Source organism: Scyliorhinus torazame, chromosome 9, assembly GCF_047496885.1.
Source record: "Scyliorhinus torazame isolate Kashiwa2021f chromosome 9, sScyTor2.1, whole genome shotgun sequence".
Lineage (NCBI taxonomy): Eukaryota > Metazoa > Chordata > Chondrichthyes > Carcharhiniformes > Scyliorhinidae > Scyliorhinus > Scyliorhinus torazame.
In genome coordinates this window covers 3,127,100-3,151,094 of record NC_092715.1, presented here as the reverse complement: position 1 = coordinate 3,151,094, position 23,995 = coordinate 3,127,100, and the positions used below count along the sequence as shown (strand labels likewise).

The following is a 23,995-nucleotide window of genomic DNA, read 5'->3' as shown; positions in this document are numbered from 1 at the left end:
GGGATACGGACCCAGGAAGTGTAGAAGATTGTAGTTTAGTCGGGCAGCATGGTCGGCGCAGGCTTGGAGGGCCGAAGGGCCTGTTCCTGTGCTGTACTTTTCTTTGTTCTTTGTTCTTTGAGATCCTCTCTCACTCTTCTAAACTCCAATGAATATAATCCTAACCGTTAGTCTCTCCTCATATGACAGTTCCGCCATCCCAGGAATCAGCCTGGTAAACCTTCACTGCTCTCCCTCCAAAGCAAGAACATCCTTCCTCAGATAAGGTCACCAAAACTGCCCACAACACTCCAGGTGTGGCCTCACCAAGGCCCTGTACAGTTTCACTCAAATCCTCTCGCTACGAAGGCCAACATACCATTTGCCTTCTTTACTGCCGGCTGTACCTGCCGCTTACTTTCAGCGACTGATGCACGAGGACACCAAGGTCTTGCTGAGTATCCGCCTCTCTCAATTTACACCCGCTCAAATAATAATCTGCCTTCCTGTTTTTGCCACCGAAGCAGTAACCTCACATTTATCCACATTATACTGCCTCTGCCATGCGTGTGCCCACTCACTCAGCCTGTCCAAATCCCACTGAAGCATCTCTGCATCCTCCTCACAGCTCATGTGTCTGTGTGTGTGTGTCTGTCTCTGTGTGTCTGTCTCTGTGTGTCTGCGTGTGTGTGTCTGTCTGTGTGTCTGTCTGTCTCTGTGTGTCTGCGTGCGTGTGTGTGTCTGCGTGCGTATGTGTGTCTGTGTGTGTCTCTCTGTGTGTCTGCGTGTGTGTGTCTGTCTCTGTGTGTCTGCGTGTGTGTGTCTGTCAGCGTGTGTGTCTGTCTGCGTGTGTGTCTGCGTATGTGTCTGTCTGCGTGTGTGTTTGTCAGCGTGTGTGTCTGTCTGTCTGTGTGTGTGTCTGTCTGTGTGTGTGTCTGTCTGTGTGTGTCTGTCTGTGTGTGTCTGTCTGTCTGTGTGTGTGTGTCTGTCTCTGTGTGTCAGTGTGTGTGTCTGTCTGTGTGTGTGTCTGTCTCTGTGTGTGTCAGTATGTGTGTCTGTGTGTGTGTCTGTCTCTGTGTGTCAGTGTGTGTGTCTGTCTGTGTGTGTGTCTGTCTCTGTGTGTGTCTGTCTCTGTGTGTCAGTGTGTGTTTCTGTCTGTGTGTGTGTCTGTCTCTGTGTGTGTCAGTCTGTGTGTCTGTGTGTGTGTCTGTCTCTGTGTGTCAGTGTGTGTTTCTGTCTGTGTATGTGTCTGTCTCTGTGTGTGTCAGTATGTGTGTCTGTGTGTGTGTCTGTCTGTTTGAGATTCACACCCTCCCTCCACATGACTGATGCTCTTTTGGCATTGTGCCGATTAGATCCTGCAGACGTTCTCTCACCTTTTCCAGTTCCACCATCACAGAGAAGCTTTGAAGAGCAGCCACCAAATGAAAAACAGATTCTCCGATATTCTTCCAGGTACGAATCTCAACGACACTTCCAGCTCCCTCTCTCTCTCTATCTGTCTCTGTGTCTCCCTCTCTGTGTCTCTCACTCTCACTCCCCCACAATCAACATCCTGGGGGTCCAATTCACCCAACAGCACATCTTTGGACTGTGGGAGGAAACCGGAGCACCCGGAGGAAACCCACGCAGACACGGGGAGGATGTGCAGACTCCGCACAGACAGTGACCCAAGCCGGAATCGAACCCGGGACCCTGGCACTGTGAAGGGATGGTGCTAACCACTGTGCTACCCTGCCGCCCATGCCCAGTACGAATGGATTGTCGATACAGAACAATAAGCAATTCGTTAGCTGTTGGGATTTAAATGTATTAAATTGGATTTTATCAATGGCCGTTTTTACACCTCCCCCCCCTCGCTCCCTCCCCCCCTCACTCCCTCCCCCCCTCGCTTCCCCCCCTCGCTCCCCCCCCTCGCTCCCTGCCCCCCCCTCGCTCCCTCCCCCCCTCACTCCCTCCCCCCCTTGCCTCCCCCCCTCGCTCCCCCCCTCGCTCCCCCCTCGCTCCCTGCCCCCCCCTCGCTCCCCCCCCTCGCTCCCCCTCCTCGCTCCATGCCCCCCCTCGCTCCCTCCCCCCTCCCCTCGCTCCCTCCCCCCCTCCCCCCCGCTCCCTCCCCCCGCTCCCTCCCCCCGCTCCCTCCCCCCTCGCTCCCCCCTCGCACCCTCTCCCCCTCGCTCCCTCCCCCCTCGCTCCCTGCCCCCCTCCACTCGCTCCCTCCCCACCTCGCTCCCCCCTCGCTCCCTCCCCCCCTCGCTCCCCCCTCACTCCCTCCCCCCCTCCCTCCCCCCCTCGCTCCCTGCCCCCTCCACTCGCTCCCTCCCCACCTCGCTCCCCCCTCGTTCCCTCCCCCCCTCGCTCCCCCCTCACTCCCTCCCCCCCCTCGCTCCCCCCCTCGCTCCCTGCCCCCCTCGCTCCCCCCCCTCGCTCCCCCCCTCGCTCCCCCCTCCTTGCTCCCTGCCCCCCTCCCCCTGGCCCCCTCCCCCTGGCCCCCACTCTCTCCCTGTCCCTCAAGTTTTAAACTAGTTCAGCAGGGGCTTGGGAACCTGAATTGTAGCTCCAGTATACAGGAGGTTGAGAGTAGTGAGGTCATGAGTAAGGTTTCAAAGTTGCAGGAGTGTACCGGCAGGCAGGAAGGTGGTTTAAAGTGTGTCTTCTTCAATGCCAGGAGCATCCGGAATAAGGTGGGTGAACTTGCGGCATGGGTTGGTACCTGGGACTTCGATGTTGTGGCCATTTCGGAGACATGGATAGAGCAGGGACAGGAATGGTTGTTGCAGGTGCCGGGGTTTAGATATTTCAGTAAGCTCAGGGAAGGTGGTAAAAGAGGGGGAGGGGTGGCATTGTTAGTCAAGGACAGTATTACGGTGGCAGAAAGGACGTTTGATGAGGACTCGTCTACTGAGGTAGTATGGGCTGAGGTTAGAAACAGGAAAGGAGAGGTCACCGTGTTAGGGGTTTTCGAAAGGCCTCCGAAAAGTTCCAGAGATGTAGAGGAAAGGATTGCAAAGATGATTCTGGATAGGAGCGAAAGCAACAGGGCAGTTGTTATGGGGGACTTTACCTTCCAAATATTGACTGGAAACGCTATAGTTCGAGTACTTTAGATGGGTCTGTTTTTGTCCAATGTGTGCAGGAGGGTTTCCTGACACAGTATGAAGATAGGCCAATGAGAGGCGAGGCCATATTGGATTTGGTACTGGGTAATGAACCAGGACAGGTGTTAGATTTGGAGGTAGGTGAGCACTTTGGTGATAGTGACCACAATTTGATTACGTTTGCTTTAGTGATGGAAAGGGATAGGTATATACCGCAGGGCAAGAGTTATATCTGGGGGAAAGGCAATTATGATGCGATGAGGCAAGACTTAGGATACATTGGATGGAGAGGAAAACTGCAGGGGATGGGCACAATGGAAATGTGGAGCTTGTTCAAGGAACAGCTACTGTGTGTCCTCGATAAGTATGTACCTGTCAGGCAGGGAGGAAGTGGTCGAGCAAGGGAACCATGGTTTACTAAAGCAGTCGAAACACTTGTCAAGAGGAAGAAGGAGGCTTATGTAAAGATGAGGCATGAAGGTTCAGTTAGGGCGTTCGAGAGTTATAAGTTAGCTAGGAAGGACCTAAAGAGAGAGTTAAGAAGAGCCAGGAGGGGACATGAGAAGTCTTTGGCAGGTAGGATCAAGGATAACTCTAAAGCTGATATGTCAGGAATAAACAAATGACGAGGGTAAGAATAGGGCCAGTCAAGGACAGTAGTGGGAAGTTGTGCTTGGAGTCCGAGGAGAGGTGCTAAATGAATATCTTTTGTCAGTATTCACACAGGAAAAAGACAATGTTGTCGAGGAGAATACTGAGATTCAGGCTACTAGACTAGAAGTGCTTGAGGTTCATAAGGAGGAGGTGCTAGCAATTCTGGAAAGTGTGAAAATAGATAAGTCCCCTGGGCCGGATGGGATTTATCCTAGGATTCTCTGGGAAGCTAGGGAGGAGATTGCTGAGCCTTTGGCTTTGATCTTTAAGTCATCTTTGTCTACAGGAATAGTGCCAGAAGACTGGAGGATAGCAAATGTTGTCCCCTTGTTCAAGAAGGGAAGTAGAGACAACCCCTGTAACTATAGACCAGTGAGCCTTACTTCTGTTGTGGGAAAAGTCTTGGAAAGGTTTATAAGAGATAGGATGTACAATCATCTGGAAAGGAATAATTTGATTAGAGATAGTCAACATGGTTTTGTGAAGGGTAGGTCGTGTCTCACAAACATTATTGAGTTCTTTGAGAAGGTGACCAAACAGGTGGATGAGGGTAAAGCAGTTGATGTGGTGCATATGGATTTCAGTAAAGCGTTTGATAAGGTTCCCCATGGTAGGCTACTGCAGAAAATACGGAGGCATGGGTTTCAGGGTGATTTAGCAGTTTGGATCAGACATTGGCTAGCTGGAAGAAGACAAAATGTGGTGGTTGATGGGAAATGTTCAGACTGGAGTCCAGTTACTAGTGGTGTACCACAAGGATCTGTTTTGGGGCCACTGCTGTTTGTCATTTTTATAAATGACCTGGAGGAGGGCGTAGAAGGATGGGTGAGTAAATTTGCAGATGACACTAAAGTCGGTGGAGTTGTGGACAGTGCGGAAGGATGTTACAAGTTACAGAGGGACATAGATAAGCTGCAGAGCTTGGCTGAGAGGAGGCAAATGGAGTTTAATGCAGAATAGTGTGAGATGATTCATTTTGGAAGGAATAACAGGAAGACAGAGTACTGGGCTAATGGTAAGATTCTTGGCAGTGTGGATGAGCAGAGAGATCTCGGTGTCCATGTACATAGATCCCTGAAAGTTGCCACTCAGGTTGAGAGGGTTGTTAAGAAGACGTACGGTGTGTTAGCTTTTATTGGTAGAGGGATTGAGTTTCGGAGCCATGAGGTCATGTTGCAGCTGTACAAAACTCTGGTGCAGCCGCATTTGGAGTATTGCGTGCAATTCTGGTCGCCGCATTATAGGAAGGATGTGGAAGCATTGGAAAGGGTGCAGAGGAGATTTATCAGGATGTTGCCTGGTATGGAGGGAAGATCTTATGAGGAAAGGCTGCGGGACTTGAGGCTGTTTTCGTTAGAGAGAAGAAGGTTAAGAGGTGATTTAATTGAGTCATACAAGATGATCAGAGGATTGGATAGGGTGGACAGTGAGAGCCTTTTTCCTCGGATGGTGATGTCTAGCACGAGGGGACATAGCTTTAAATTGAGGGGAGATAGATATAGGACAGATGTCAGAGGTAGGTTCTTTACTCAGAGAGTAGTAAGGGCGTGGAATGCCCTGCCTGCAACAGTAGTGGACTCGCCAACACTAATCGCCCCCTGGCCCACCCCTCGCCCCCTGGCCCACCCCTCGCCCCCTGGCCCCCCCTCACCCGCTGGCCCCCCCTCGCCCCCTGGCCCCCCTCGCCCCCTGCCCCCCCTCTCCCCCTGGCCCCCCCTCGCCCCCTGGCCCACCCTGGCCCCCCCTCGTCCCCTGGCCCCCCCCCTGGCCCCCCTCGCCCCCTGGCCCACCCTGGCCCCCCCTCGTCCCCTGGCACCCCCCTGGCCCCCCTGGCCCCCCCCCCGCCCACTGGACCCCCCTCGCCACCTGGCGCCCCCTCGCCCCCTGGACCCCCCTCACCCCACGGCCCCCCCTCACCCCCAGGCCCCCCTCGCCCCCCCTTGCCCCCTGGCCCCCCCTCGCCCCCCCCCTCGCTCCCTGGCCCCCTGGTAACCCTCGCCCCCTTCCTCGCTCCCTGGCGCCCCCTCACCCCCTGGCCGCCCCCTCGTCCCCCCTCGCCCCCTGGCCCCCCTCACCCCCTGGCCCCCCTCTCCTCCTGGCCCCCCCTCACCCCCTCTCCCCCTGGCCCCCCCTCACCCCCTGCCCCCCCTCTCCCCCTCGCTCCCTGGCCCCCCTCGCCCCCTGGAAACCCTCGCCCCCTGACCCCCTGGCTACCCTCGCCCCTGGCCCCCCCCCCCCTCGCTCCCTGGCAACCCTCGCCCCCTGGCCCCCCCTCACTCCCTGGCCCCCCCTCGCTCCCTGGCCCCCTGGTAACCCTCACCCCCTGCCCCCCTTCGCTCCCTGGCCCCCCTCGCTCCCTGGCCCCCTGGTAACCCTGGCCCCCCCCTCGCTCCCTGGCCCCCCCTCACCCCAGCCCCCCCTCGCCCCCTGGCCCCCCCTCGCCACCTGGCCCCCCCTCTCCCCCTGGCCCCCCCTCTCCCCCTGGCCCCCCCTCACCCCCTGGCCCCCCTCACCCCCTGGCCCCCCCTCACCCCCTCGCCCCCCTCTCCCCCTGGCCCCCCCTCACCCCCTGCCCCCCCTCTCCCCCTCGCTCCCTGGCCCCCCTTGCCACCTGGCAACCCTCGCCCCCTGACCCCCTGGCTACCCTCACCCCTGGCCCCCCCCTCGCTCCCTGGCAACCCTCGCCCCCTGCCCCCCACCCTTGCTCCCTGGCCCCCTGGTAACCCTCGCCCCCTGGCCCCCTGGTAACCCTCACCCCCTGGCCCCCCATTGCTCCCTGGCCCCCCCTCACTCTCTGGCCCCCCCCCTCGCTCCCTGGCCCCCTGGTAACCCTCACACCCTGCCCCCCCTCGCTCCCTGGCCCCCTGGTAACCCTCACACCCTGCCCCCCTTCGCTCCCTGGCCCCCTGGTAACCCTCGCCCCCTGCCACCCCCCTCGCTCCCTGGCCACCCCTCACACCTGGCCCCCCCCCTCACCCCCTGGCCCCCCTCACCTCCTGGCCCCCTCTCTCCCTCTGGCCCCCCCTCTCTGTCTGGCCCTCCCCTCATCCCCTGGCCCACCCCTCACCCTCTGGCCCCCCTCACCTCCTGGCCCCCCCTCTCCCTCTGGCCCTCCCCTCACCCCCTGGCCCCCCTTCACCCCCTGGCCCCCCCTCACCCCGGCCCCCCCTCTCCCCCTGGCCGCCCCTCTCCGTCTGGCCCTCCCCTCACCCCCTGGCACCCCCCTCACCCCCTGGCCCCCCTCACCTCCTGGACCCCCCCTCTCCCCCTGGCCCCCCCCCACTCACCCCCTGCCCCCCCTCTCACCCTGGCCCCCCTCACCCCCTGCCCCCCCCCCTCTCCCCCTTGCTCCCTGGCAACCCTCGCCCCCTGGCCCCCCCCCCCTCGCTTCCTGGCCCCCTGGTAACCCTCGCCCCCTGGCCCCATCCCTCAGTGATGCTGCAATGAAGATATTCTGTGTGTTTCCTATTCCTAGCGGAACACGTGCGGCCAAGTTTGCTGTCGGTGAGGAATCTGGATGGATCCTGTGGATACATCAACGCTGTCTTCACTGATGTAAGATCCAAACATTTTGTTTGTCCGGAATTATTTAGTGTCCGATGTCCTGATCTTCGTGACCCAGAACCTTCCGTCTCTGTGACTGTGCTCGAGATTCAACCATTTCAGCCCCCAGACCCTCCCCCTAACTCACACCCAGACCCCCCCCCTAACTCACACCCAGACCCCCCCCTAACTCACACCCAGACCCTCCCCCTAACTCACACCCAGACCCTCCCCCTAACTCACACCCAGACCCTCCCCTAACTCACACCCAGACCCTTCCCCTAACTCACACCCAGACCCTCCCCCTAACTCACACCCAGACCCTCCCCCTAACTCACACCCAGACCCCCCCCCTAACTCACACCCAGACCCTCCCCCTAACTCACACCCAGACCCTCCCCCTAGCTCACACCCAGACCCTCCCCCTAACTCACACCCAGACCCTCCCCCTAACTCACACCCAGACCCTCCCCCTAACTCACACCCAGACCCTCCCCCTAACTCACACCCAGACCCTCCCCCGAACTCACACCCAGACCCCCCCTAACTCACACCCAGACCCTCCCCCTAACTCACACCCAGACCCCCCCCCTAACTCACACCCAGACCCCCCCTAACTCACACCCAGACCCTCCCCCTAACTCACACCCAGACCCTCCCCCTAACTCACACCCAGACCCCGCCCCCTAACTCACACCCAGACCCTCCCCCTAACTCACACCCAGACCCTCCCCCTAACTCACACCCAGACCCTCCCCCTAACTCACACCCAAACCCTCCCCCTAACTCACACCCAGACCCTCCCCCTAACTCACACCCAGACCCTCCCCCTAACTCACACCCAGACCCTCCCCCTAACTCACACCCAGACCCTCCCCCTAACTCACACCCAGACCCTCCCCCTAACTCACACCCAGACCCTCCCCCTAACTCACACCCAGACCCCCCCTAACTCACACCCAGACCCTCCCCCTAACTCACACCCAGACCCTCCCCCTAACTCACACCCAGACCCTCCCCCTAACTCACACCCAGACCCCCCCTAACTCACACCCAGACCCTCCCCCTAACTCACACCCAGACCCTCCCCCTAACTCACACCCAGACCCTCCCCCTAACTCACACCCAGACCCTCCCCCTAACTCACACCCAGACCCTCCCCCTAACTCACACCCAGACCCTCCCCCTAACTCACACCCAGACCCTCCCCCTAACTCACACCCAGACCCTCCCCCTAACTCACACCCAGACCCTCCCCCATCTCACACCCAGACCCTCCCCCTAACTCACACCCACACCCTCCCCCTAACTCACACCCAGACCCTCCCCCTAACTCACACCCAGACCCTCCCCCTAACTCACACCCAGACCCTCCCCCTAACTCACACCCAGACCCTCCCCCTAACTCACACCCAGACCCTCCCCCTAACTCACACCCAGACCCTCCCCCTAACTCACACCCAGACCCTCCCCCTAACTCACACCCAGACCCTCCCCCTAACTCACACCCAGACCCTCCCCCTAATTCACACCCAGACCCTCCCCCTAACTCACACCCAGACCCTCCCCCTAACTCACACCCAGACCCTCTCCCTAACTCACACCCAGACCCTCCCCCGAACTCACACCCAGACCCTCCCCCGAACTCACACCCAGACCCTCCCCCGAACTCACACCCAGACCCTCCCCCTAACTCACACCCAGACCCTCCCCCTAACTCACACCCAGACCCTCCCCCTAACTCACACCCAGACCCTCCCCCGAACTCACACCCAGACCCTCCCCCGAACTCACACCCAGACCCCGCCCCCTAACTCACACTCCCCTAACTCACAACTCCCCTAACTCACACCTCCTCCAAACTCCCACCCAGACCCCTCCCCCTAACTCACACCTTCCCCTAACTCACACTCCCCTAACTCACACTCCCCTAACTCACACCTCCCCCTAACTCACACTCCCCTAACTCACACTCCCCTAACTCACACTCCCCTAACTCACACCTCCCCCTAACTCACACTCCCCTAACTCACACTCCCCTAACTCACACTCCCCTAACTCACACTCCCCTAACTCACACCTCCCCCTAACTCACACCTCCCCTAACTCACACTCCCCTAACTCACACCTCCCCCTAACGCACACCTCCCCTAACTCACACCTTCCCCTAACTCACACTCACCTAACTCACACTCACCTAACTCACACTCCCCCAACTCACACCTCCCCTAACTCACACTCCCCTAACTCACACCTCCCCCTCACACCCCCCTAGCTCACACCCCCCTGGCTCACACCTCCCCCCTCACCCCCCTAGCTCACCCCCAGTCCCCTCGCCCTAACCCTAGTTCCAATCCCTGCAACATTTCAGCTCCCTATTTGATCCACTGCTGCCGATTGCTCCTTCAGTTCCCGAGGTCACAATCTCCCTTTCCACGGAATTCAATCATTAAAACATATTCTATGGCTGTGTGAGAGTGTGCGTGTGTGTGTGTGAGTGTGTGTGTGAGTGTGTGTGTGAGTGTGTGTGTGAGTGTGTGTGTGAGTGTGTGTGCGTGAGTGTGAGTGAGTGTGTGTGCGAGTGTGTGCGCGAGTGTGTGTGTGAGTGTGTGTGCGTGAGTGTGTGTGTGAGTGAGTGTGCGTGAGTGTGAGTGAGTGTGTGTGTGAGTGTGTGTGTGAGTGAGTGTGCGTGAGTGTGAGTGAGTGTGTGTGCGAGTGTGTGTGTGTGTGCGAGTGTGTGTGTGTGAGTGTGTGTGTGAGTGATTGTGCGTGAGTGTGAGTGAGTGTGTGTGCGAGTGTGTGAGTGAGTGTGTGAGCGAGTGTGCGTGAGTGTGAGTGTGTGGGTGAGTGAGCGTGTAAGTGTGTGAGTGTGTGAGTGCGATAGTGCGTGAGTGTGCGTGAGTGTGCGTGAGTGTGCGAGTGTGTGTGTGTGCGTGTGCGTGAGTCTGCATGTGTGTATGAGTGAGTGTGCGGGTGTGTAAGTGTGTGTGAGTGAGTGGGTGTGTGTGAGTGCAAGTGTGTGTGTGAGTGTAAGTGTGAGTGTGCGTGAGTGTGTACGTGTGTGTGAGTGTAAGTGCGTGTGTGCGTGTAAGTGTGAGTGTGAATGTGTAAGTGTGAGTGTGTAAGTGTGTGTGTGAGTGAGTGGGTGGGAGTGAGTGTAAGTGTGTGTAAGTGTAAGTGTGAGTCTGTGTGTGAGTGCGCGTGAGTGTGAATGAGTGTGTGTGCGAGTGTGTGTGTGACTGTGATTGTGTAAGTGTGTGTGAGTGAGTGTGTGTGTGAGTGAGTGTGTGTGTGTGTGAGTGTAAGTGTGAGAGTGTGAGTGAAAGTGAGTGTGTGAGTGTGAGTGTGTGAATGTGAGTGCGAGTGTGTAAGTGTTTGTGTGAGTGAGTGGGTGTGTGTGAGCGTAAGTGGGTGTGAGTGTAAGTGTGAGTCTGTGTGTGAGTCTGTGTGAGTGTGCGTGAGTGTGTGAGTGTGAGTAAGTGTGTGTGTGAGTGAGTGTGTGTGCGTGTGAGTGTAAGTGTGAGAGTGTGAGTGAGAGTGTGTGTGTGAGTGGTGATTGTAAGTGTGTGTGAGTGTGTACGTGTGAGTGCGTAAGTGTGAGTATGAGTGAGCGTGCATGAGTGTGTGTAAGTGTGAGCGTGCATGAGTGTGTGTGAGCGTGCGTGTGTGTGAGTAAGTGTGAGGGTGTGTGAGTGTGTGTGTGCGTGAGTGTGAGTGTGTGAGTGTAAGTGTGTGTGCATGTAAGTGTGTGTGTGCATGTGTGTGTGAGCGTGCGTGAGTGTGTGTGAGTAAGTGTGAGGGTGTGTGAGTGTGTGGGTGTGTGTGAGTGTGTGTGAGTGTGTAAGTGTGTGTGTGAGTGTGTGTGAGTGTGTGAGTGAGAGTGTGTGTGAGTGTGATTGTGAGTGTGTGATTGTGAGTGTGTGTGGTACGTGTGAGTGCGTAAGTGTGAGTATGAGTGAGTGTGCATGTGTGAGTGTACGTGTGAGTATGTGTGTGAGTGTGTGAGTGTGTGTGAGTGTGTAAGTGTGTGTGTGAGTGTGTGTGAGTGTGTGTGAGTGAGAGTGTGTGTGTGTGTGAGTGTGATTGTGAGTGTGTGATTGTGAGTGTGTGTGGTACGTGTGAGTGCATAAGTGTGAGTATGAGTGAGTGTGCATGTGTGTGTGTAAGTGTGAGTGTGCATGTGTGTGTGAGCGTGCGTGAGTCTGTGTGAGTAAGTGTGAGTAAGTGTGCGGGTGTGTGAGTGTGTGGGTATGTGTGCGTGAATGTGAGTGTGTGAGTGTGCGTGTGTGGGAGTGAGTATGTGTGGGTGAGTGTGAGTGTGAATGTGAGTGTGAGTGTGAAAGTGTGTGTGTGAGTGAGTGGGTGTGTGTGTGAGTGTGTGCGTGAGTGTGTGTGAGTGAGTGGGTGTGTGAGTGTGTGTGTGAGTGTGAATGTGTAAGTGTGTGTGTGAGTGTGTGTGTTTAAGTGTGAGTGTGTGAGTGTGAATGTGCGAGTGTTAGTGTGTGTGAGTGAGTGTGTGTGTTTGAGTTAAAGTGTGAGTGTGGGAATGTGAGTGTGTGAGTGTGAGTGTTTGAGTGTGAGAGTAAATGTTTGTGTGTGAGTATGAGTGTTTGTGTGTGAGTGTGTGAGTGTGAATGTGTAAGTGTGTGTGTGAGTGAGTGGGCATGTGTGAGTGTGTATGTATGTGAGTGTGTGTGAGTGTGTAAGCGTGTGAGTGAGAGTGTGTGTGAGTGTGATTGTGAGTGTGTGATTGTGAGTGTGTGTGGTACGTGTGAGTGCATAAGTGTGAGTATGAGTGAGTGTGCATGTGCGTGTGTAAGTGTGAGTGTGCATGTGTGTGTGAGCGTGCGTGAGTGTGTGTGAGTAAGTGTGAGGGTGTGTGAGTGGGTGGGTGTGTGTGCATGAGTGTGCGTGTGTGTGAGTGAGTGTGTACGGGTGAGTGTGAGTGTGAATGTGAGTGTGAGTGTGAAAGCGTGAGTGTGAGTGAGTGGGGGGGGTGTGAGTGTGTGTGTGAGTGTGCATGAGTGTGTGTGAGTGAGTGGGTGTGTGAGTGTGTGAGTGTGAGTGTGAATGTGCGAGTGTTAGTGTGTAAGTGTGTGTGTGAGTGAGTGTGTGTGTTTGAGTGTAAGTGTGAGTGTGGGAATGTGAGTGTGTGAGTGTTTGAGTGTGAGAGTAAATGTTTGTGTGTGAGTATGAGTGTTTGTGTGTAAGTGTGAGAGAGTGAGTGAGTGAGAGTGAGTGTGTGAGTGTGATTGTGAGTGTTTGATTGTGAGTGTGTGTGAGTGTGTACATGTGAGTGCGTAAATGTGAGTATGAGTGAGTGTGCATGAGTACGTGTGAGTGTGCGTGAGTGTGTGTGAGCGTGCATGAGTGTGCGTGAGTAAGTGTGAGGGTGTGTGGGTGGGTGTGCGTGAGTGTGAGTGTGCGTGCGTGAGTGTGCGTGTGTGTGAGTGAGTGTGTGTGGGTGAGTGTGAATGTGAGTGTGAGTGTGAAAGTGTGTGTGTGAGCGTGCGTGAGTGTGTGTGAGTAAGTGTGAGGGTGTGTGAGTGGGTGGGTGTGTGTGCATGAGTGTGCGTGTGTGTGAGTGAGTGTGTGCGGGTGAGTGTGAGTGTGAATGTGAGTGTGAGTGTGAAAGCGTGAGTGTGAGTGAGTGGGGGGGTGTGTGAGTGTGTGTGTGAGTGTGCATGAGTGTGTGTGAGTGAGTGGGTGTGTGAGTGTGTGAGTGTGAATGTGTAAGTGTGTGTGTGAGTGTGTGTGTGTGTGTAAGTGTGCGTGTGTGAGTGTGAATGTGCGAGTGTTAGTGTGTAAGTGTGTGTGTGAGTGAGTGTGTGTGTTTGAGTGTAAGTGTGAGTGTGGGAATGTGAGTGTGTGAGTGTTTGAGTGTGAAAGTAAATGTTTGTGTGTGAGTATGAGTGTTTGTGTGTGAGTGTGTAAGTGTGAGAGTGTGAGTGAGTGAGAGTGAGTGTGTGAGTGTGATTGTGAGTGTTTGATTGTGAGTGTGTGTGAGTGTGTACATGTGAGTGCGTAAATGTGAGTATGAGTGAGTGTGCATGAGTACGTGTGAGTGTGCGTGAGTGTGTGTGAGCGTGCATGAGTGTGCGTGAGTAAGTGTGAGGGTGTGTGGGTGGGTGTGCGTGAGTGTGAGTGTGCGTGCGTGAGTGTGCGTGTGTGTGAGTGAGTGTGTGTGGGTGAGTGTGAATGTGAGTGTGAGTGTGAAAGTGTGTGTGTGAGTGAGTGTGTGTGTGAGGGTGTGTGTGAGTGTAAGTGTGAGTGTGTGTGTGAGTGTGTGTGAGTGAGTGTGTGTGTGAGTGTGAATGTGTAAGTGTGTGTGTATGTGTGAGTGTAAGTGTGAGTGCAAGTGTGTGAGTGTGAATGTGCGAGTGTTTGTGTGTGTGTGTAAGTGTGAGAGTGTGAGTGTGTAAGTGTGAGAGTGTGAGTGTGTGAGTGTGATTGTGAGTGTGTGAGTGTGAGTGTGTGAGTGTGTACGTGTGAGTGAGTGTGAGAGAGTGTGACAGAGTGTGAGAGAATGTGAATGAGAGAGTGTGTGAGTGTGTGAGTGTGTGTGAGTGTGTGAGTGTGTGTGTATGTGAGTGTGAGTGAGTGTGTGAGTTAGTTTGAGTGTGTGCACGTGATTGTGAGTGTAAGTGCGTGTGAACGTGTGAGTGTTTGTGTGAGTGTGTGCGCGTGTGTGTGAGTGTGTGTGTGAGTGTGAGTGTGTGTGTGAGTGGGTGTGTGAGTGGGTGTGTGAGTGGGTGTGAGTGTGTGAGTGTGTTTGTGAGTGTGTGTGAGTGTGTGTGAGTGAGTGTGTGAGAGTGTGAGTGTGTGAGAGAGTGTGTGAGTGTGTGAATGTGAGAGTGTGTGTGAGTGTGAGAGTGTGTGTGTGAGTGGTGATTGTGAGTGTGTGTGAGTGTGTACGTGTGAGTGCGTAAGTGTGAGTATGAGTGAGCGTGCATGAGTGTGTGTAAGTGTGAGCGTGCATGAGTGTGTGTGAGCGTGCGTGTGTGTGAGTAAGTGTGAGGGTGTGTGAGTGTGTGTGTGCGTGAGTGTGAGTGTGTGAGTGTAAGTGTGTGTGCATGTAAGTGTGTGTGTGCATGTGTGTGTGAGCGTGCGTGAGTGTGTGTGAGTAAGTGTGAGGGTGTGTGAGTGTGTGGGTGTGTGTGAGTGTGTGTGAGTGTGTAAGTGTGTGTGTGAGTGTGTGAGTGAGAGTGTGTGTGAGTGTGATTGTGAGTGTGTGATTGTGAGTGTGTGTGGTACGTGTGAGTGCGTAAGTGTGAGTATGAGTGAGTGTGCATGTGTGAGTGTACGTGTGAGTATGTGTGTGAGTGTGTGAGTGTGAGTGAGTGTGTAAGTGTGTGTGTGAGTGTGTGTGAGTGTGTGTGAGTGAGAGTGTGTGTGTGTGTGAGTGTGATTGTGAGTGTGTGATTGTGAGTGTGTGTGGTACGTGTGAGTGCATAAGTGTGAGTATGAGTGAGTGTGCATGTGTGTGTGTAAGTGTGAGTGTGCATGTGTGTGTGAGCGTGCGTGAGTCTGTGTGAGTAAGTGTGAGTAAGTGTGCGGGTGTGTGAGTGTGTGGGTATGTGTGCGTGAATGTGAGTGTGTGAGTGTGCGTGTGTGGGAGTGAGTATGTGTGGGTGAGTGTGAGTGTGAATGTGAGTGTGAGTGTGAAAGTGTGTGTGTGAGTGAGTGGGTGTGTGTGTGAGTGTGTGCGTGAGTGTGTGTGAGTGAGTGGGTGTGTGAGTGTGTGTGTGAGTGTGAATGTGTAAGTGTGTGTGTGAGTGTGTGTGTTTAAGTGTGAGTGTGTGAGTGTGAATGTGCGAGTGTTAGTGTGTGTGAGTGAGTGTGTGTGTTTGAGTTAAAGTGTGAGTGTGGGAATGTGAGTGTGTGAGTGTGAGTGTTTGAGTGTGAGAGTAAATGTTTGTGTGTGAGTATGAGTGTTTGTGTGTGAGTGTGTGAGTGTGAATGTGTAAGTGTGTGTGTGAGTGAGTGGGCATGTGTGAGTGTGTATGTATGTGAGTGTGTGTGAGTGTGTAAGCGTGTGAGTGAGAGTGTGTGTGAGTGTGATTGTGAGTGTGTGATTGTGAGTGTGTGTGGTACGTGTGAGTGCATAAGTGTGAGTATGAGTGAGTGTGCATGTGCGTGTGTAAGTGTGAGTGTGCATGTGTGTGTGAGCGTGCGTGAGTGTGTGTGAGTAAGTGTGAGGGTGTGTGAGTGGGTGGGTGTGTGTGCATGAGTGTGCGTGTGTGTGAGTGAGTGTGTACGGGTGAGTGTGAGTGTGAATGTGAGTGTGAGTGTGAAAGCGTGAGTGTGAGTGAGTGGGGGGGGGGTGTGTGAGTGTGTGTGTGAGTGTGCATGAGTGTGTGTGAGTGAGTGGGTGTGTGAGTGTGTGAGTGTGAGTGTGAATGTGCGAGTGTTAGTGTGTAAGTGTGTGTGTGAGTGAGTGTGTGTGTTTGAGTGTAAGTGTGAGTGTGGGAATGTGAGTGTGTGAGTGTGTGAGTGTGAGAGTAAATGTTTGTGTGTGAGTATGAGTGTTTGTGTGTGAGTGTGTAAGTGTGAGAGAGTGAGTGAGTGAGAGTGAGTGTGTGAGTGTGATTGTGAGTGTTTGATTGTGAGTGTGTGTGAGTGTGTACATGTGAGTGCGTAAATGTGAGTATGAGTGAGTGTGCATGAGTACGTGTGAGTGTGCGTGAGTGTGTGTGAGCGTGCATGAGTGTGCGTGAGTAAGTGTGAGGGTGTGTGGGTGGGTGTGCGTGAGTGTGAGTGTGCGTGCGTGAGTGTGCGTGTGTGTGAGTGAGTGTGTGTGGGTGAGTGTGAATGTGAGTGTGAGTGTGAAAGTGTGTGTGTGAGCGTGCGTGAGTGTGTGTGAGTAAGTGTGAGGGTGTGTGAGTGGGTGGGTGTGTGTGCATGAGTGTGCGTGTGTGTGAGTGAGTGTGTGCGGGTGAGTGTGAGTGTGAATGTGCGAGTGTTAGTGTGTAAGTGTGTGTGTGAGTGAGTGTGTGTGTTTGAGTGTAAGTGTGAGTGTGGGAATGTGAGTGTGTGAGTGTGTGAGTGTGAGAGTAAATGTTTGTGTGTGAGTATGAGTGTTTGTGTGTGAGTGTGTAAGTGTGAGAGAGTGAGTGAGTGAGAGTGAGTGTGTGAGTGTGATTGTGAGTGTTTGATTGTGAGTGTGTGTGAGTGTGTACATGTGAGTGCGTAAATGTGAGTATGAGTGAGTGTGCATGAGTACGTGTGAGTGTGCGTGAGTGTGTGTGAGCGTGCATGAGTGTGCGTGAGTAAGTGTGAGGGTGTGTGGGTGGGTGTGCGTGAGTGTGAGTGTGCGTGCGTGAGTGTGCGTGTGTGTGAGTGAGTGTGTGTGGGTGAGTGTGAATGTGAGTGTGAGTGTGAAAGTGTGTGTGTGAGCGTGCGTGAGTGTGTGTGAGTAAGTGTGAGGGTGTGTGAGTGGGTGGGTGTGTGTGCATGAGTGTGCGTGTGTGTGAGTGAGTGTGTGCGGGTGAGTGTGAGTGTGAATGTGAGTGTGAGTGTGAAAGCGTGAGTGTGAGTGAGTGGGGGGGTGTGTGAGTGTGTGTGTGAGTGTGCATGAGTGTGTGTGAGTGAGTGGGTGTGTGAGTGTGTGAGTGTGAATGTGTAAGTGTGTGTGTGAGTGTGTGTGTGTGTGTGTGTAAGTGTGCGTGTGTGAGTGTGAATGTGCGAGTGTTAGTGTGTAAGTGTGTGTGTGAGTGAGTGTGTGTGTTTGAGTGTAAGTGTGAGTGTGGGAATGTGAGTGTGTGAGTGTTTGAGTGTGAGAGTAAATGTTTGTGTGTGAGTATGAGTGTTTGTGTGTGAGTGTGTAAGTGTGAGAGTGTGAGTGAGTGAGAGTGAGTGTGTGAGTGTGATTGTGAGTGTTTGATTGTGAGTGTGTGTGAGTGTGTACATGTGAGTGCGTAAATGTGAGTATGAGTGAGTGTGCATGAGTACGTGTGAGTGTGCGTGAGTGTGTGTGAGCGTGCATGAGTGTGCGTGAGTAAGTGTGAGGGTGTGTGGGTGGGTGTGCGTGAGTGTGAGTGTGCGTGCGTGAGTGTGCGTGTGTGTGAGTGAGTGTGTGTGGGTGAGTGTGAATGTGAGTGTGAGTGTGAAAGTGTGTGTGTGAGTGAGTGTGTGTGTGAGGGTGTGTGTGAGTGTAAGTGTGAGTGTGTGTGTGAGTGTGTGTGAGTGAGTGTGTGTGTGAGTGTGAATGTGTAAGTGTGTGTGTATGTGTGAGTGTAAGTGTGAGTGCAAGTGTGTGAGTGTGAATGTGCGAGTGTTTGTGTGTGTGTAAGTGTGAGAGTGTGAGTGTGTAAGTGTGAGAGTGTGAGTGTGTGAGTGTGATTGTGAGTGTGTGAGTGTGAGTGTGTGAGTGTGTACGTGTGAGTGAGTGTGAGAGAGTGTGACAGAGTGTGAGAGAATGTGAATGAGAGAGTGTGTGAGTGTGTGAGTGTGTGTGAGTGTGTGAGTGTGTGTGTATGTGAGTGTGAGTGAGTGTGTGAGTTAGTTTGAGTGTGTGCACGTGATTGTGAGTGTAAGTGCGTGTGAACGTGTGAGTGTTTGTGTGAGTGTGTGCGCGTGTGTGTGTGTGTGAGTGGGTGTGTGAGTGGGTGTGTGAGTGGGTGTGTGAGTGGGTGTGAGTGTGTGAGTGTGTTTGTGAGTGTGTGTGAGTGTGTGTGAGTGAGTGTGTGAGAGTGTGAGTGTGTGAGAGAGTGTGTGAGTGTGTGAATGTGAGAGTGTGTGTGAGTGTGAGAGTGTGTGTGAGTGTGTGAGTGTGAGAGTGTGTGTGAGTGTGTGAGTGTGAGAGTGTGTGTGTGAGTGTGAGAGTGTGTATGTGAGTGTGTGAGTGTGAGTGAGTGTATGTGAGTGTGTGTGTGTGAGAGTGTGTGAGAGTGTGAGAGTGTGAGAGTGTGAGAGTGTGTGAGTGAGTGTGTGAGTGTGAGTGTGTGTGTGAGTGTGTGTGAGTTTGTGAGTGTGTGAGTGAGTGTGTGTGTTTGTGAGTGAGTGTGTGTGTGTGAGAGTGTGTGTGAGTGTGTGTGAGTGTGGGTGTGTGTGAGTGTGTGAGTGTGAGAGTGTGTGTGAGTGTGAGAGTGTGAGTGAGTGTGAGTGTGTGAGTGAGTGTGAGTGTGAGAGTGTGTGTAAGTGTGAGTGTGAGAGTGTGTGAGTGTGTGAGTGAGCGTGAGTGTGTGAGAGTGTGAGAGTGTGTGTGAGTGTGAGAGTGTGAGTGAGTGTGAGTGTGAGAGTGTGTGTGAGTGTGAGAGTGTGAGTGTGTGAGTGAGTGTGAGTGTGAGAGTGTGTGTAAGTGTGAGTGTGAGAGTGTGTCAGAGTGTGTGTGTGTGAGTGAGTGTGTGTGAGTGTGTGAGCGAGTGTGTGTGAGTGAGTGTGTGTCAGTGTGTGTGTGAGAGTGTGAGTGTGTGTGAGTGAGTGTGTGAGTGTGTGTAAGTGAGTGTGAGAGTGTGTGTGTGAGTGTGTGAGAGTGCGTGTGTGAGTGTGAGAGTGTGTGTGTGTGTGAGTGTGTGTGTGAGTGTGTGTGTGAGTGTGTGTGAGTGTGTGTGTGAGAGTGTGTGAGAGTGTGTGAGAGTGTGTGTGAGTGTGAGAGTGAGTGTGAGAGTGAGTGTGAGTGAGTGTGTGTGAGTGTGTGTGGGTGTGTGAGTGTGTGAGAGAGTGTGAGTGAGAGAGTGTGAGTGAGTGTGAGAGTGAGTGTGAGAGTGAGTGTGAGTGTGAGAGTGAGTGTGAGTGTGAGTGTGTATGGCGGGCTGGTGCGGATTTTACCCTGTTGTCAGTTGAATCTTTATTTTCCCGCAGTCCTATTTGCGGAAAGACGGGTTTATAATGACGCAGTTGCCGCTCTCAGTGACTCTGGTGGATTTCTGGGCGTTGGTTCACGATCTGGGATGTGTAACCGTGGTGACCATGAATCGGCTGCAGGATCTCGACCAGGTGAGGGGCAGCAATTTAATGGCAGCTGTTCAAACTCTTGTGACCCTCCCCACATTTCAGCTCAACTGGGCAGAGCTCATCCGGGGAGGGCCTCCCTGGGGCCGGTGGGGGGGGGTCTCCTGGGGGCCGGAGAGGGGTCCCTCCCGGGGATGGGGGCGTCCCTACTGGGGGCCAGGGGGGGCCCTCCTAGGGCCGTGGGGGTCCCTCCTGGGGGCCAGGGGGTCCCTCCTGGGGCCGGGGGGGTCCCTACTGGGGGCAGAGAGAGGGAGACAAATGGGGGGGGGGGTCAGAGTCACATATTACAATCCCGGACCCGATCCCGACTGCGGTTCAGACACTGGACAGAAACCCCAATATTTAATTTAATTTTGTGAGACTGTGAGGAAAGGAAACCTCACTCCAGGCGTGAATGGCTGCCTTCTGCACTGTAAATTCTAGGATTCTATGCAGAAAATAGTTACAATTATCCCCTAAACGATGCTAATCAATACAGTGACGCAATAACCCCTAACTGCTATCTTTACTCCCACTCAAACAACAGAACCATCTCCGATCCCAATCCACTTTAAAATACAGTTAGCAGACTCAGGAACACTTGCTGTACAGAGATGTCTGAGACACTCCACTTGGGAAAGAGTGATCTTTACAGCTGCTTAAAGAAAGGGACCTGACCCCCTGTCAGAATAATGCAGAATCTCTGGCTGTATTCTCCAGAAACCTTCTCAGCTCCCCTTCCAGACACAAACTAAACTTCTGACAACCTCAACACCCGCCTGCTTCAATCACAGACTCCTCCCATTAACGACAACATCTCACTGAGCAGAACCCAATGGGCTGGATTCTCCGTCCCGCGGCACCACATTTCTGTTTCACCCCGCCGGTGGGATGCTCCGTTACGCTGGCCGGTCAGTGGGGTTTCCCATTGTGGGGCAGCCCCACGCCCTCAGGGAACACCCGGGCTGCCGGCAAAACGGAGCATCCCACCGTCGGAGAATCCAGACCATTGTCCCTAATTATTGACGCCACAGGAAACCCTCTTAATATAAATAATGTCCATCAGCCCAAAATTGGCTCCAAAAAGCCTGCTGTCTTTCAAACCAGGATTTTAAAAACATGACTGCAGCAGTCGCACACACTAACCCAAGTTTTTAACCATTACTGCACCAACTACACATAATACAATGTCTCTGAAATTCCTACATTCATTACGCTCAGGAGAATGGGGGGAGAGCAGCCAGGGTCACTGGGGAGGTACACGGGGTCACATTGAAGGGCGCACAGTGTCACACGGGGCCACAGGGGAGGGGGGCGGGGTCACATGGGAGGGGCACGGGGTCACTGGGGAATGAGTGGAATGGGGAGTGGGGTGGGGTCACACAGAGGTCACTGGGGAGGGGGATGGGGTCACATGGGAGGGGCATGGGGTTACTGGGGAATGAGGGGAGTGGGGTGGGGTCACACAGAGGTCACTGGGGAGGGGAGATGGGGACACTGGGGAGGGGTCACTGGGAGGGGGACGGGGTCACACGGGATGGGCACGGGGTCACTGGGGAGGGGAGGGGGGTTACAGGTAAGCAGGGAATGAACGTGCCTTTCAGTGAACCCCCGCCTCCATCCTGAGCCCTTTTTGGGGTTTGTAAAACTTTCTGAAGTTATTGTTGATGGTCAGGGCGAGTTCCTGAACCCGACTGTTCCTCAGATCTTTGAGACTGGGATACTCGGGCAGCACGGTGGCACAGTGGTTAGCACTGCTGCCTCACGGCGCTGAGGACCCGGGTTCAATCCCGGCCCTGGGTCGCTGTCCGTGTGGAGTTTGCACATTCTCCCCATGTCTGCGTGTGTCTCGCCCCCACAACCCAAAGATGTGCAGGGGAGGTGGATTGGCCACGCTAAATTGCCCCTTACTTGGAAAAAATGAATTGGGTACTCTAAATTTAATCAAAAGATTGGGATCTATTCACCAGTAAATCACTGCCGATTGACCAGTGGTTATGAACTCTCTCTCTCTCTCTCTACACCTGCGGCTCTGCAATTTTTATTAAGACTTCATCAAACTAATCCGACTTTCGTTCAGCGTTGCACCTCATCACGACGTTGTGAGGTCCTCTTTAAATTCACCAGCCAAATTGTCAATTCTTTTCACAGCTAATTAGCAAGATATTTATCACAGTGAAGTGATCCGTTCTGCTCAGAAGAACAATATAAAACAAGGGGTAAAATGATTAAAGGGGTGCAGAGCAGAGGAACCTGGGTGGACAGGCCGAGGGAGCTGGGTGTACAGGCAGAGGGAGCTGGGTGTAGAGGCAGAGGGAGCTGGGTGTACAGGCAGAGGGAGCTGGGTGTACAGGTGCAGAGGGAGCTGGGTGTACAGGCAGAGGGAGCTGGGTGTACAGGCAGAGGGAGCTGGGTGTACAGGTGCAGAGGGAGCTGGGTGTACAGGTGCAGAGGGAGCTGGGTGTACAGGCAGAGGGAGCTGGGTGTACAGGAGCAGAGGGAGCTGGGTGTACAGGAGCAGAGGGAGCTGGGTGTACAGGCAGAGGGAGCTGGGTGTACAGGTGCAGAGGGAGCTGGGTGTACAGGCAGAGGGAGCTGGGTGTACAGGTGCAGAGGGAGCTGGGTGTACAGGCAGAGGGAGCTGGGTGTACAGGAGCAGAGGGAGCTGGGTGTACAGGTACAGAGGGAGCTGGGTGTACAGGTGCAGAGGGATCTGGGTGTACAGGAGCAGAGGGAGCTGGGTGTACAGGAGCAGAGGGAGCTGGGTGTACAGGCAGAGGGAGTTGGGTGTACAGGAGCAGAGGGAGCTGGGTGTACAGGAGCAGAGGGAGCTGGGTGTACAGGCAGTGGGAGCTGGGTGTACAGGCAGAGGCAGCTGGGTGTACAGGTGCAGAGGGAGCTGGGTGTACAGGTGCAGAGGGATCTGGGTGTACAGGAGCAGAGGGAGCTGCGTGTGCAGGTGCAGAGGGATCTGGGTGTACAGGAGCAGAGGGAGCTGGGTGTACAGGGGCAGAGGAACCTGGGTGTACAGGCACAGAGGGACCTGGGTGTACAGGTACAGAGGGATCTGGGTGTACAGGAGCAGAGGGACCTGGGTGTACAGGCAGAGGGAGCTGGGTGTACAGGCGCAGAGGGAGCTGGGTGTACAGGTGCAGAGGGATCTGGGTGTACAGGTGCAGAGGGATCTGGGTGTACAGGAGCAGAGGGAGCTGGGTGTACAGGCAGAGGGAGATGAGTGTACAGCTGCAGAGGGAGCTGAGTGTACAGGTGTAGAGGGACCTGGGTGTACAGGTGCAGAGGGACCTGGGTGTAGAGGAGCAGAGGGAGCTGTGTGTACAGGAGCAGAGGGAGCTGGGTGTACAGGCACAGAGGGAGCTGGGTGTACAGGTGCAGAGGGACCTGGGCGTACAGGTGGTGAGGGATCTGGGTGTACAGGAGCAGAGGGACCTGGGTGTACAGGCAGAGGGAACTGGGTGTACAGGCGCAGAGGGAGCTGGGTGTACAGGTGCAGAGGGATCTGGGTGTAGAGGTGCAGAGGGATCTGGGTGTACAGGAGCAGAGGGAGCTGGGTGTACAGGCAGAGGGAGCTGAGTGTACAGCTGCAGAGGGAGCTGAGTGTACAGGTGCAGAGGGACCTGGGTGTACAGGTGCAGAGGGACCTGGGTGTAGAGGAGCAGAGGGAGCTGGGTGTACAGGAGCAGAGGGAGCTGGGTGTACAGGAGCAGAGGGAGCTGGGTGTACAGGTGCAGAGGGATCTGGGTGTACAGGAGCAGAGGGAGCTGCGTGTGCAGGTGCAGAGGGATCTGGGTGTACAGGAGCAGAGGGAGCTGGGTGTACAGGGGCAGAGGAACCTGGGTGTACAGGCACAGAGGGACCTGGGTGTACAGGTGCAGAGGGATCTGGGTGTACAGGAGCAGAGGGACCTGGGTGTACAGGCAGAGGGAGCTGGGTGTACAGGCGCAGAGGGATCTGGGTGTACAGGTGCAGAGGGATCTGGGTGTACAGGTGCAGAGGGATCTGGGTGTACAGGAGCAGAGGGACCTGGGTGTACAGGCAGAGGGAGCTGGGTGTACAGGCGCAGAGGGAGCTGGGTGTACAGGTGCAGAGGGATCTGGGTGTACAGGTGCAGAGGGATCTGGGTGTACAGGAGCAGAGGGAGCTGGGTGTACAGGCAGAGGGAGATGAGTGTACAGCTGCAGAGGGAGCTGAGTGTACAGGTGCAGAGGGACCTGGGTGTACAGGTGCAGAGGGACCTGGGTGTAGAGGAGCAGAGGGAGCTGTGTGTACAGGAGCAGAGGGAGCTGGGTGTACAGGCACAGAGGGAGCTGGGTGTACAGGTGCAGAGGGACCTGGGCGTACAGGTGGTGAGGGATCTGGGTGTACAGGAGCAGAGGGACCTGGGTGTACAGGCAGAGGGAACTGGGTGTACAGGCGCAGAGGGAGCTGGGTGTACAGGTGCAGAGGGATCTGGGTGTAGAGGTGCAGAGGGATCTGGGTGTACAGGAGCAGAGGGAGCTGGGTGTACAGGCAGAGGGAGCTGGGTGTACAGGTGCAGAGGGATCTGGGTGTACAGGAGCAGAGGGAGCTGCGTGTGCAGGTGCAGAGGGATCTGGGTGTACAGGAACAGAGGGAGCTGGGTGTACAGGGGCAGAGGAACCTGGGTGTACAGGCACTGAGGGACCTGGGTGTACAGGTGCAGAGGGATCTGGGTGTACAGGAGCAGAGGGACCTGGGTGTACAGGCAGAGGGAGCTGGGTGTACAGGCGCAGAGGGAGCTGGGTGTACAGGTGCAG

The 23,995-nt window shown here is 55.0% G+C and overlaps 1 protein-coding gene across 1 annotated transcript in view; it reads left to right on the top strand.

Moving 5' to 3' along the window:
- LOC140429048 (receptor-type tyrosine-protein phosphatase kappa-like) overlaps positions 1-23,995 on the top strand; it is a 330,643-nt gene that overhangs the window by 192,799 nt on the left and 113,849 nt on the right. Inside the window, exons 10-12 of the mRNA XM_072515580.1 lie at positions 1,335-1,434; positions 7,204-7,283; positions 19,074-19,208. Coding sequence (XP_072371681.1) covers positions 1,335-1,434; positions 7,204-7,283; positions 19,074-19,208 — 315 coding nt within the window. The remainder of the gene's footprint in view (positions 1-1,334; positions 1,435-7,203; positions 7,284-19,073; positions 19,209-23,995) is intronic.